Source organism: Salvelinus fontinalis, chromosome 15, assembly GCF_029448725.1.
Source record: "Salvelinus fontinalis isolate EN_2023a chromosome 15, ASM2944872v1, whole genome shotgun sequence".
NCBI classification, from domain to species: Eukaryota; Metazoa; Chordata; class Actinopteri; order Salmoniformes; family Salmonidae; genus Salvelinus; species Salvelinus fontinalis.
Window position 1 is genome coordinate 38783003 of NC_074679.1, and position 13645 is coordinate 38796647.

At 45.9% G+C, this 13645-nt stretch overlaps 1 protein-coding gene across 6 annotated transcripts in view; it reads left to right on the plus strand.

Moving 5' to 3' along the window:
- The window catches only part of syne1b (spectrin repeat containing, nuclear envelope 1b), a 145967-nt gene that overhangs the window by 43939 nt on the left and 88383 nt on the right, over window positions 1–13645 (plus strand). For all 6 annotated transcript variants that reach the window (XM_055863726.1, XM_055863731.1, XM_055863727.1 and 3 more), the window contains 25 exons: window positions 2302–2425; window positions 2642–2808; window positions 3052–3205; window positions 3343–3546; window positions 3864–4035; window positions 4171–4429; window positions 5013–5192; window positions 5418–5568; window positions 5758–5916; window positions 6364–6546; window positions 6800–6901; window positions 7172–7375; window positions 7617–7824; window positions 7963–8075; window positions 8332–8537; window positions 8778–9219; window positions 9572–9744; window positions 9940–10027; window positions 10443–10664; window positions 10943–11107; window positions 11351–11707; window positions 11939–12075; window positions 12262–12439; window positions 13066–13248; window positions 13450–13593. In XM_055863726.1, coding sequence (XP_055719701.1) covers window positions 2302–2425; window positions 2642–2808; window positions 3052–3205; window positions 3343–3546; window positions 3864–4035; window positions 4171–4429; window positions 5013–5192; window positions 5418–5568; window positions 5758–5916; window positions 6364–6546; window positions 6800–6901; window positions 7172–7375; window positions 7617–7824; window positions 7963–8075; window positions 8332–8537; window positions 8778–9219; window positions 9572–9744; window positions 9940–10027; window positions 10443–10664; window positions 10943–11107; window positions 11351–11707; window positions 11939–12075; window positions 12262–12439; window positions 13066–13248; window positions 13450–13593 — 4675 coding nt within the window. The remainder of the gene's footprint in view (window positions 1–2301; window positions 2426–2641; window positions 2809–3051; window positions 3206–3342; window positions 3547–3863; window positions 4036–4170; window positions 4430–5012; window positions 5193–5417; window positions 5569–5757; window positions 5917–6363; window positions 6547–6799; window positions 6902–7171; window positions 7376–7616; window positions 7825–7962; window positions 8076–8331; window positions 8538–8777; window positions 9220–9571; window positions 9745–9939; window positions 10028–10442; window positions 10665–10942; window positions 11108–11350; window positions 11708–11938; window positions 12076–12261; window positions 12440–13065; window positions 13249–13449; window positions 13594–13645) is intronic.

Sequence of the window (13645 nt, forward strand, 5' to 3'; positions counted from 1 at the left end):
ATAAATCATCAGATGATCATGTGGAAGAAGAGATACTGGTGTGCAAAAGAGCAGAAAAGTAAATAAATAAAAGCAGTATGGGGGGTGAGGTAGGTAAATTGGGTGGGTAGTTTACAGATGTTGTTGAGGGAGATAAAAGTGTCCAACTTCAGAGATTTTTGCAATTCGTTCCAGTCGCAGGCAGCAGAGAACTGGAAGGAAAGGCGTCCAAATGAGGTTTTGGCTTTAGGGATGATCAGTGAGATACACCTGCTGGAGCGCGTGCTACGGGTGGGTGTAGCCATCGTGACCAGTGAACTGAGATAAGGCGGCACTTTACCTAGCATAGCCTTGTAGATGACCTGGAGCCAGTGGGTCTGACGACGAACATGTAGCGAGGGCCAGCCGACTAGGGCATACAGGTCGCAGTGGTGGGTCGTATAAGGTGCTTTAGTAACAAAACGGATGGCACTGTGATAAACTGCATCCAGTTTGCTGAGTAGAGTATTGGAAGCTATTTTGTAGATGACATCGCCGAAGTCGAGGATCGGTAGGATAGTCAAGTTTCAAGTTTGAGTTTCAAGTTTGGGGAGGATAATTTTCACCATAAAAATGCACCTTTTTAATAAAAGAATTACATGCATAATTGCATTTGCTGTCACTTTTAATAATGGTGTTTTCCACAAATGGAACATTTGCGCTTATAGCCGAATACCATGTGCGCATTGCTGTGCTTATAATGTGAAGAAATAGCCTAATAGTTGATCAACATTTGATCTGTTGTGTCAGGCTCATTGCGTAAAAAAGTTTTTTTGATGCTAGTGGTTGTATTAATTTGGGATCTATCGCATCCCACAACTGTCCCAGACTATGTTTGGAATATTTATTTATTGGACAGAATAGAATAGGTTGACTTTTGTTCTGTGGGGGATAGTAGATTGACATAGGCTAGAGTTTTTGCTGTTCGTTAGGCCTACTCATCTTGTTGGCTGAAGAAAAGTAAATGTGGACAGTTCTTCCAATATCTTAAATATGCACCTCGGAATTGGATAAGGGCTTGCGCAGTTGCATCCCCAATGTGTCTGTCTTCGCTTGTAGCCTGTGAGAAAGACCCAATCACATGATGGAGCCTGCAGCACTCAGGGAGAAGTGCACAACGGCCACCGGCCACAAAAAGAATGCATTTTTTTAGGGTGCATTATGGCCACGCAAAGGGGATGCCGCCGTGAAATTCTAGGCATTATCAAGTGCTTGTCAAATTGTGAATGAGTGACTGAGCAGAGCTCATGCCTTTCAAACAACTTTTTTCAAATCATCGTTAGAGTCGCATCATGCAGCCTTATAATGTATTAAAAATCAAAACATATAGCCCAATGTTTGTAGAACAACTAATGTTACAATAAAAACTCTAAATAAGGCATATAGGAATACCTATTTCTTGGTTAACCGCTGAACACAGAATAGCCGTATGTGCGCACTCCCTCAAATCGTTTGGAGAAAATATATTTATTTTATTCAGCTTTGTTCAGTTGTATTCTTCATACTATAAAATAATGAATTCTAAGCAAATCTTGTCTGTTAAATGAAATAGTGTAGCCCTCAGCCATTTGGCATAGCCAGATCAGGACATAACATAAGGACAATTCAGAGTATCAGAGTATGCTATTCTGTTCTTCTGAAATAGAGTACATTTTCTTCATATCATGCTTCTTTAGACCTGTCTAAAATAAATACGGGATTTATTCTGAAGGTGTAGGCTATATTACATGGATTTATTAGACTTTTAAAATGTAGATGTTCCAAAGGTCTGCATCAGTGGCTTGTGGAAGCCAGGAGATGCTAAATGTGTTAATTAATGGTCAATTACCGTGAGACCGACAGTTATTTGCTTGACAATCACCGGCTGACAAAACTTCATGACCGCCACAGCCCTAGGTTGGCATAATACTAGGAAACTGTGAAAATTATGATAATGCACTTTTAGTGTAAGCGCTGTTTGAAAAGACTGCCTGAAATGTCATCCTGTTTTGGTGGGATTGAATTTTGGTACATTTGTTTGACCAATAAGAAAGAGAGTTCCAAACCTCTCTGCCAATAACAGCTAGTTTTCAGTTTTCCCCTCCCACCTCAGACCACTCCCAGACAGCCCTAGCAAAATCTTGCTTGAGAAATTGATCTTTGCTAAGAAGCTATTTTTGTTTCTTTTTGACCATTTTAATTGAAAACAATCACGGCAGGGTGCTTAATTGTTACCCAGAAATGATTTGATATTGAGATAAAAATGTCTGCATTGGATCTTTAAACTTGGATACTTTGTTTCAGGTATGAGAAGGATCGTTCTAGCTTCATATCCTGCTTGGAGAGATGTGAGTCTACATCCAAACCTGAGAGCCATTGCCTGCCTGCAGATAAAACAAAGCTACAGAGTGAGCTGCGAGACTTGCAGGTACTGTAAATTCATCCATTTTGAATTTATGTTCCTGGACTGATCCTGCACACGCTTCCATATGTAATTAGGGCCCGTTTCCGAGACAGATTAAGCCTGAAGATTCTCCATTAAAGGTTTTTATTGGTCCAGAACTAGATTTCATCTCTGTCTGGGAAATCATTTTGTTGAAAGGCTTGCTGGAGTAGATGCTCAACAAAAGCTTGTCTTCTGTAGGATTTGCAGTATGAGGTGGTGTCTCTGGAGCCCCTCCATACTGGCCTGGTGACCTTAGGAACATCTCTGTACCCCACTGCTCCAGTGGAGCGGGCAAGGGAGCTTAGAGAGGACCTGGAGCAGCTGAAGAAGAGATGGAGCTCCCAGAATGAACTCATCCCTCACAGGTCAGTCAGAACATGGTGTGTTTGTCGCTCGGTTCAGCAGTAACACATTGATTCAATCAGGCTGCCTCCAAAATGGCACCCTATTCACTATACTACTACAGACTGTCGTTGTTGGCAGATGGATCCTGTACGTCTTCCAAATCAAGTCTGTTTTGTCACATCACATTTCCAACACAATTAGGTCTTACTAGTACTGCACAGCACACAGTTGATAGATTTTTCTGTTATTTGCATACTGTACAGAATCCAGGAGCTCCAGAGCCACCTGTCCCAGGTGGAGCAGTTTGACCAGGCCCTACATACGTTTTCTCAGTGGAGTGAGACGCTCCTCTCCAACCTACACTCAGCTTCCCAGGTCAACATCACTGACCTGCAGCCTGCTGTGGCCCAAGTCAAGGTACGAACTACGGTCAACTGGTCAATAATGTTTTTTTTTGTTTGTCTGTTCTACTGTAAGATATCTGTAATAACAGTGTTATATATGACATATATCTCCTCTTCCTACTCCTCTGCATCCTATATGGTCTTCTGTAGGAGACTCTGGCTGCACTTCAGAAGCAGAGCGGTGTGAGGGAGAGCCTAGAGCTTCAGACAGAGGGTCTGTGTGCCTCGTGTGATCCCCAAGATGCTCAGCTCCTCCAGGGGAGGCAGGGGAGCTGCCTACAGCCCTACCTGGAGGCCCAGCAGCTGGCTGAAGTCCGGCTGGACTGCTTGGAGAATCTAGAGGCCTTGCTGGAGGTAAGATATAGGCTGAATAGGGCGGCATAGGTCCGACAACATGACCAGACTGCATGTTAAGGTAAGCTTTGGCTGGCTAGCTTGCCTTAGTCCTGCGTCCTTTCTTGGTCATCATTTCCGAGTACCCAGATGTTGCTGAAACCTGTTTGAGTAAACATTCAATAAATAGGAATATGGTTAGGGTTAGGTTTAGGGGTAAGGTTAGGGTCAGGGTTAAGGTAAGAGTTAAGGTCATTCAAAAGTTGTTAAATAGATTGTAAGGGGTTAACATGTTGGAGTTAAAAAACACAGCCTGTCTTATGCCTCCCTTCCTACAGACCCACGGTGCAGCTGCAGGGCTACTACAAGGTCTGAGGCAAACAGTGGAGAGCGCAGGGAGCTGGGACCGGGGTCGGGTGGAAGAGCTGCAGCGAGAACTGGAGGCCATCGTCCCAGACATCAGCAGACTGGAGAACCTGGCAGCCAGCTTGGACAGCAGCCTCTGTAAAGGTATTTTTATGATTGATTTCATTTCTTACTATTTATTTGATGTATTTGTTCCTCTGAATTGTATTGCTGCCCTGCACTTTGTATCGCTACATTGTATGCCGTGTTATACAAATCAAGTTTTGATTTGATTTGAAGGCCACCTACACGTGGTGAGCAGCACTGCAGAGGGAGGTACCCGGACGTCGTGCCGGGCGCTGGCTGATGGTCTCAGCGGAGAGCTAGACATGGTGAGGAACCTGGTGGGAACCAAGCAAAGCGAGGCAGAGGCTCTAGGAGCGCTGTGGAGCTCCTTCAGGCAGAGGAAGGAGCAGCTGCTGAAGAGTGTGGAGGACATCGAGGAGAAGGCGGACCACCAGAGCCTCAGAGAACCCAGCCCACTTGCCCTGCAGCAGAGGTAGCTACAGTTTAATGCTAGTGTCACAAAGAGCAGAATTCAAACATGAAATTGAACACATTTAACTTGGAAGACTGTGTAAATCATGCATTGATGTCAATGGTTATGCAACTGGATCTCAAGTTAGGTTTTGGGCGATACCCTGCTACTCTCTTTTTCTCTTCAATACTCTCGTCAACTAGATTTAGCCGCGGGTCGATTTTTTTCTTGAGTGGATCGTCAGAGGGCCGGAACATAATTCCTAATAATTTGTAGACTGCAAATTGACAAGAATCCCAAACAGACATATTAGTTGACTAAACCATAATCTTTTCAAACCTTGCTTACATTGTATAAGATCACATACAGTAGTATATCCCCTCTATTATGAGTGGGAATACTTTGGAACAGATTCCCCAAATTAAAATCACTTGGAGCTGATTTGCTTATTTTTTCATTGCTCAGGAAACTTGGGGGGCCAAATCAAATCACCCACGGGCCAAATTCAGGAACCCAGTTGGGGAACCCTGCTCTAATGTGTGAGTTGTGAATAGCTGACTGTAAATGAGTCCCTCCCTCTTCTCTCGTTCTCTGTGGTATCCAGGCTGCGGTTCTTCAACCAGCTGGAGGATGAGCTCCAGTCTCACCAACACGAGGAGCAGTGGCTTAGGGACAAGGGCCAGCAGCTAGCCCAGAGAGATGCAGAGCTGGCTGGGGAGGTTCTCCGAGAAATCAGCCTCCTGGAAACCACCTGGGAGGACACCAAGAGACTCATCACTGACAGGTGCGTAGGTCTCTGTCATCTGCATAACATAACACAGAATAAAGACCAAACTATCACAAAGTCTCTAAATTAATCAGGGTAATAATTAGCATACTCTTTAAGAATGGCAAAACTTAGCAAAACTGTAGCTCATCCAAGAGACCATATGAACACTTACTCAAATCTAAGACCCCCCCCCCCCCCCACAAATGAATCCTATAGTAAGAGTTGTACGTTTGTTGGCAGACAGGAGCAGTGCAGTGTTCTGGTGGAGCTGATGAGAGAGTATCAGAGCTTGAAGACGTCCATAACAACCATCACAGAGAACACTGAGGCTGTGGCTGACATTGGTTCTGCTCTTGAGGACCATGAGGAGACCAAGAGAGCGCTGTCTAAGGTTAGGATAATGACATTCATCTCAGTTCTCATATAAACTTGTGTAAAACATTAGTACACTGTTACCAGCTAGTATCTTGTTATTGCTACTATCTTGCTACAGTGAACTTCAAAATAAAAGTAATCACTTCAAAATAAAAGTTTTTGTTGCTCTACGTTCTCACTGTTTTCCCATTCTTCATCTGTGCAGCATGAAGCAGCGAAGGCGGAGACATCAGCCAGGCAGAGTGAGCTCGACCAATTTTCCAGTAAAGGGAAGCAGCTGTTGAGTGAGCTGAAGAAGATCTCAGACTGTGAGACCCAGCTAATGAGGAAGGACATGGAGACACTGGTGGACCAGTGGCTCGATGTAAGTCTACATTTCCAGTCTTGCCATGAGGAGTTTAGGTCATCCACTATTGGTGTGTTGTTGCTGTGCTGTGTGTTGATTGTTATATGTTGTATTTATGTACCTGCATGCCAGCCTACATCATTGCCCCTTGTGGGATATTCAGTATTTTGAATTGAATTGAATAAAAAACAAGAGGTACAATAGTGATACAGTAGCTCTGTTGGAGTCTTGATTTGACCTTTTTAATCTGACCGTGAGGAGCATAGGTGATCCCCAAATGTTCTCCACAGCACTCTGTTTTGGGACAGTTTCTCAAGTTCCCTCAAGTTCCTTCCATGAGTAGTTCAGTTTGTCCATCTCTGCTTGTACAGGTCCTCTTCAGGTGTTCCTTGGTCTTCGGTGATTTATTTTGCCTCCACAATTTTGTGAATTTACAGAGGTTGATTTTGTCCCTTTACATTACAGGTGTTGGAGAGGGTTGAAGACAACATTGAACATCTGATCCAGAGCTTGGCGTTATGGGAAGATGTACGCCAAATCAGCGAGGAGATCGAGGGATGGACAACCAACTCTGTGATGGAACTCAGTGAGAGCCTGAACAACCTCAACGACAGCCAGAGGATGGAGACCAAACTCTCTGCATTACAGGTATGATGCATTGAGACACACCAGACACAGATATACAGTAAGATGTTCCTTCTACTACCCTTTAAGTAAAACGGGATAATGATGGAGCTAAAGTTGTCTGTTAAATTATTCTGTCCAATCAGTTTGACTCAATACATTTTTCAGATACTGCATCCCAAATCCACTAATCATCTAATCCTTTAATTCCTGCAAATCCCAAATGCTCAAACATATAAATGAAATCACATTTTCCAATTTTTTTCCCTATGTATAGGTGGAGATGGGGAAAAACGAGCACAAGCTTGTAAACCTGCAAGGGAAAGTGTCAGAACTGAAGCATCTCAGCCGGAGCCAGGAAACGCCATCCAAACTACAGGTGTTGCGCATTATTATTTTGAAGCCCAGACTTCAGACATCTATAGCTTTTGAAGATCTTGTTTGAAGTTATGTATGTTGAAGCAAACTTTTGAACTAACGGACACATTGTGAGTTTCCTAAAACCTAATCCTAAAAAGATTATTTGAAGTCCATTGGTAGGAAATGAATGAACAATAGTGCTCCAAACATTTTGGGAAACTCATGCTCAGTCGGTTTGTCCCATACAACTTCAGAAGGGAGCTAAAGATCTTCTGTATGTTTCTATCAGGTGCTGGAAGCCGACTTGCGGAAGAAGATGAGCCAGGTGCAGAAGCTGTGTGAGCAGGCCAGGGGAAACCTCCGGGACTTCAGCTCCCAGAGGAAGCAGCTAGAGGACTACATTTCTCAGATGTCTGATTGGCTTAAGAGCATGGAGCAATCCCTGACGAGCTCACCGATTGGCTCTGACCCAGAGGACATCTGCAGAGTCAAGGTAGGTAGATGTTGAATTGAAACAGCTTTTACCTGAGAACTTACTTGACTCAGTCCACTTGGCCCTCTTGTGAGCATAGGGAATCCACCATGGCTCTCCACTTCACTATTTTCTGTGCAAGGTCTTTACCTCTTTCCAGGAGATCCTGACTAAGTAATTTTTCTGAGCGATCACGCGTGTTACTCTGTATATTATTATTGCTGTAGGTGTAGAACTCATATGTGTGTGAATTGCATGACAGGACCTCCAGAAGGACCTTCAGAACCAGCAAGGCAGCATAGATTCTACCAGGGAGAGCCTGAACACTCTGTGTCGGAAGTACCCTTCTGAGGAGCTGGCTGGGCTGGGCAGTGCCCTCACTGACCTCATCAAGAGCTACGAGTTTGTCAACCAGCTGTCCTCCAGGACCCTGGCCTCCCTGCAGCACGGCCTGCAAAAACACTTCAATGGTGAGAAGGACTGAATTCATGGATCGATTGATTGATCTATCGATATATCTATTCTGCACTACACTACTGTATTCTATTCTGCAATATTCTACAACCATGACGAGGATGATGATAATCTCTGTCTCTCTTGTTCTGTAGACCTGGTTCGGGAGTTCCACAGCTGGCTGTCTGGGCAGAGGGAGGTAGTGAAGGAGTGCTCTGACCGATCAGGAGACACTAGCATCGTGGAGCGCAAACTCCAGAAGCTAAAGGTACAGTCCGAACACAACATATAACCCATACAACCCTTAACTATACCATTAATCCTCAATCTCTTAAAGTAGGTTTCCCCGGACGCAGATTAAGACTAGTCCTGGAGTAAAATGAACATTTTCCATTGAGTCTGCTTTTTTTATTCCAGGACTAGACTAAATCTGTGCCCTGGAAACTAGCAGTTAAACAGGTAATTACTTGTGCAAGTGTTGCCCTGTCACGTACAGTTTAAAGATGTGTCCTCCTATCGTTTAGGGGGCTCTGGAGCGTGTGGAGGAAGGGGAGGTGCGTCTGACTCAGGTGTGTGAGGAAGGGGAGAAGCTCCTTCTCCATCTCCCTAAGGCCAGCGCTGGCCAGGTGCAGCATCACCTCTCCTCCATCCAGCAGGACTGGGACCGCTTCGTAGAGCAGTGTAGACTCAACCAACAGGCCCTGGAGGACAGCACTGCACAACTAAATGGGTAAGAGATACTTGGGATGGATCTCAATAATATGAAGAGACTTCCTCTCCTTTCCCTCATCTTCACTTATCCAGGCCTATCCAGGCCTATCCATTCAGTACAGATAGGGAAAAATCAACTTCTAGAGGTAGAACTATAGAATATTGAGATGCTGCCTTGGAGCCTCAGGCCTCAGGGATACAGTCATAGATGTCTATGAGTCTGTGACTGTTACATGGTGATTACATCTCTGTCTGTCAGGTTTGAGAGCCGTCTGAAGAGGCTGAAGCGTTGGCTGGAGCACATGGAGCAGAGGCTGAACACAGAGCTGCCTGAGGAGAAACACAGGGACCCTGAGAAGGCAACACTGGAGAGGGTGGAGGGATACCACCAGGACGTGCTCAAAGAAAGGGACTCGTTCGAGCGACTGTGTCAGGAGTCGCAGGCCCTGAACGAAGGTGGACGGGGCGACGGTGGCGAGACGCGGGCGGCTGCGGGGCTGCAGTCTCAGCACCAAGGTCTGCTGCGGAGGGTGAAGGAGAGGCTGCGGAGCTGCCAGATGACCCTACAGGAACAGCAGGCATTTGAGGAGACCCTGCAGAGCACCTGGTCCTGGCTGAACGGTGTACAGGAACGACTGGGGAGCCTCAACAGTACACTGGGGAACAAGGAGAAGCTGGAGAAGAGGCTGGGACTTGTACAGGTCAGACAACATGACAAACTGAAGCTGATGTATCCATGATAGAGACCTTATTTCAGGAGTTATCATTCTTAATATTTGTTGTTTACTTTACCCCCTATTACATTTACCTCAAGTACCTCATGTGCAACTAATCATTAGCCTATGTTCTTATGAGTCCTCCCAAGTACCCCCTTGTGGACAGGCCAGGTATCGCCAGGGGTGCTAGTACCCCAGGTTGAGAACCACTACTTTGGGATAACACGAGCCATGGAAGGTCAATGTTTCAATGAGGAAATGGTCTACATGGATGTTGAACAAGTCTTCAACCAGTCTAAATAAAGTTTGCTTTGCTCTTCCTCCATGTGTGTTCCAGGACATTCTGCTGATGAAGGGCGAGGGCGAGGTGAAGCTGAACATGGCGGTAGGGAAGGGCGAGCAGGTCCTGAAGCACAACAGTGTGGAGGGACAGGAGGCCATCCGCTCCCAGTTACAGAACCTGAAGGACGCCTGGGCCAACATGCTCATGACCTCCATGAGTTGTCACAGGTACAGTACGCTGCCCGTTTACCCCAATAAAACTACAGTGAATCTCTTGCTGCAGTTTGGAGTAGCACAATACATGATGTTATGTGTATAGCAAGCTTCTCACTACCCGTAAGTATGCTCCAATCTTCCACGTCTCTGTGTGTGTTAATCTGTGCGTGTGTGCTTGTGTTTGATTTCTTGTGTTGACCAACCCAGTCGTCTGGAGTGGACGGTGGCCCTGTGGAGTAGCTACCAGGAGAGTAAGGGTCAGCTGCAGCAGTGGATGGAGTCTGTAGAGCAGGAGGTGAGATTTAGCTCTGCACACTTTTAGAGATTGGGACTATAAGGTTTTATCAGCATTTTTGTCAAAATTTAGTTTTTGAAGTTGCCTTGTTCTTTTCAATGTTGTATACCATATAATACTAAAAATACCCCAATTCATGTTAAGTTCAAAAGAATAGAATATAAAAATTGCTGACACCATTCAAACCAATGAGGGTTCGGAACATTAAAGCCAATTATCTCAGAATCCTCTTTTAGCAGCTAGAACCTCTCGACTTATCTTTTCTTACTACCACTGATTTAGCATATATCAGCTATTTGAAATACTTTATTGATTGAGATGTGGGTGTTTTACCTTCCTTACTTGAATGCGCTGCGTGTAAGTTTCTCAAGATAAGAGCGTCTATTAGGTGACTCAAATGTCAATGTAAATGTAGGTGGGTCTGGCGCTGGCCCAGCAGCCAGGCCTCAAGGAAAAGGCTTCTCTCCTGGAGCGTCTCAGAGCCCTGCAGGCTGACGTGGAGGCTCATACAGCACCACTGGGCAGGCTGACAGAGAAGGCTGCAGAGCTGCATGAGAAGACAGGCGACCAGGCCTTCGGACCAGAGCAGAGAATGGAGCTCAATGCGCACTTTGCTGATATCACCGCTGTCGTCAAGGTAATCAGGCCTTGCTCCTAAAGGATGGCAGTTAGATACATGCTTTTCTCCTTTGTATAATAACTACATCTAATAACTACATAAGTACCTTCAGTTCAAGTCTGACGATCTGTTCGTGTTATTAGCCTCAATTCATCTAGTTTGGTTGTTGTTATCGACTTGCATTGATGTTAATGCATCAAGACAATATCCAGTCTTTGTTCAGTCTTATATCCAGTCTTTACACTCGATGTGTAAATCTGACACAGCCTAACTCTGTCTCTCCGTCCACCCCTCAGGGTAAGGTTCACGCCATGGAGAACATAGTGACAGAGCATGAGCACTACCTGGAAGCTGTGAGGGACTTCAATGATTGGCTGACCTCTGCCAGGGAGGAGCTCCAGCGCTGGTCGGATCTGTCAGGAGACTCCACCTCTGTAAAGAGGAAGCTCGCCAAAGTTCGGGTGAGGATGTTCAATCATCACATACCATATAAACACCTTGTTGACACATCATTGACACATCAAAGTAATCATTAGAGATTAGGCACATGCAAAAAAATTCAATAAATGTTACCCTCCCGTAAGGAAATGTCTCTCTGTCTGCCCTGAGCCGCTATAGGACATCATAGTGACGGATGGAGAGTAGTTGGCAGGAACAGTAACTGTTGAATGTGTCCTGTTCAAATGTTCCATGTTCCAATCCAGGAGCTGATAGACTCCAGGCAGTGTGGCCGAGAGCGTCTCAGCCGGGTGCAGCGTTGTGGGGCTGCAGCGAGGGACCACACGGGCTCCGGGGGCTTCGAGGCAGTGGAGAGGGAGGAGGCAGCCCTGCTGTCTGCCTGGGAGCACTGGGAGCGTGGGGCACTGCAGACCAGGGCAGGCCTGGAGACTGCGCTCTCTCAGATCGCCAGCTCAGAACAGGAATTTAACTGCTTGGCTGCTCAGCTGGAGCAGGACCTGCAGGAGTTTAGCAGTCAGCTGCAGGAGTGGAGAGACAGACTCTCTCAGACCGAGGGGAAAAACAGTGGGGAGGAGGCTGTGCAGGGCTGGCAGATTGCAAAAGTAAGACTCCTTTGCAGGTATTCTTATATATATATATACTGTTCAAGTATTGATGCACTGCCAAAGCGGAATGCAACAATAAAGGAAGGATCCGTAATAGTTATGATGAGTGTTGACTTTTCAAAGTGAAAGCGAAATGCCCAAAATCGCCATATACTCAGGCCATCCACAATCCTCCATTCCCTCTCCTCTAAAGCATCTTCTCATTGCGTGTGTGTGTGTGCCACCCAGGACACTCTGGATGGCCTGGTTAAAGTGGAGCCCATGTCAGACAGTCTGAAGTCCCAGCTCAACGACCTATGGCGGTTCTCCAGGGACCTGGGCACTCAGTCAGAGAGAGTGTCCTGCCTCATCAAGGAGTACAACAGGTGAGTCAGTCAGCAGCAGGATGGAGGATTCTTACTATACTCAAACTTTCATGCAAAGCGTTCACTGATGTCAATGGGAGACTTGCACAGAAAGTTACGTGTGCAGAATCAGATCTCAAGTCTGAATACCGCCCTGTAGGTGCTGTGTAAAAGTAATTGTATCTGGTTCTCTCTTCTCCCTCCTAGTCTGAGCCTGCAGGCCTCCAGAGAATGCCAGAGCAAAGAGAAGCTTCTGGAGCAGAGGTTCCGTGCCACTTTCCGAGAGTTCCAGCAGTGGCTGGTTAACGCCAAGATCATCACAGCCAAGTGCTTTGACGTGCCTCAGAACCTCAGCGAGGCCTCCTCCAGCCTGCAGAAGATACAGGTACATTAAGGGCCAGTTTCCCTGGACTCAAAATCAAGCCTAGTCCATCAGTTCTCCCTCTCCCTCTCTCTTTCTCTCTCTCTCTACCACACCTGCTGTCTCGACCTCTGAATGCTCAGCTATGAAAGCGAACTGACATTTACTCCTAAATGTGCTGACCTGTTGCACCCTCTACAACCACTATGATTATTATTTGAACCTGCTGGTCATCTATGAACGTTTGAACATCTTGAAGAACGATCTGGCCTTATTTGCCATGAACTCTTATAATCTCCACCGGGCACAGCCAGAAAGAGGACTGGCCACCCTTCAGGGCCTGGTTCCTCTCTAGGTTTCTTCCTAGGTTCCTGCCTTTCTGGGGTGTTTTTTCTAGCCACCGTGCTTCTACATCTGCATTGCTTACTCTTTGGGGTTTTAGGGTGGGTTTCTGTATAAGCACTTTGTGACTTCTTCTGATGTATAAAGGGCTTTATAAATACATTTTACATTTGATTGATGTGTTCTTCAATGAATATTCTCCAGTAAAAGCACTTTTTATCTTTGTCCGTGTAAGCACATTTGATTTCAGTGGACATTCTGTTTTGAAGTATGCGTCTCATCTCTTGACTTCTGTCTCCACCCCAAAGGAGTTCCTGAGTGACAGGGAACAGGGCCACTCCAAGCTGAATGCTGTGGTGCTAAGTGGTGAGCTGGTGGTCAGTATTGCTGCCAAAGACCGAGTGGACGCTGTCCGGGCCCAGATTAGCAGTGCCAGAGAGGACTGGAAGACTCTGATGTCCAACCTGCACCAGAGGGAGACTGCATTACAGGTACTCAATCTATGTACAGTACAGCGTGTGAATCCTTTCTGATGATAATGTGTCATCTATTCACTTTGTTTAAAAACATTATCTCACTCAGTGTACTTTACTCTATCTTGAGAGGAAGCATTTTATCAATTTGTTAGGTGCTGAGACCTCTGGTTTGAATTGTGTGTCAGAAGGTGTGTTTGTTTCACTTCTATGTTTCAGAACCTCCAGTCTCAGATGAAGGACTTTGAGGCGAGTGCGGAGCCCCTTCAGGAGTGGCTGCACGGGACAGAGGTTGCTGTACAGGAGAGCAGCACACGACTCCACGACCTCACAGCTAAAAAGCAGGAGTTGCACAAGCTGCAGGTATACGTGGCTCTCAGCATGAGTCATTATGTCACTTCGTAAGCCGCTATCA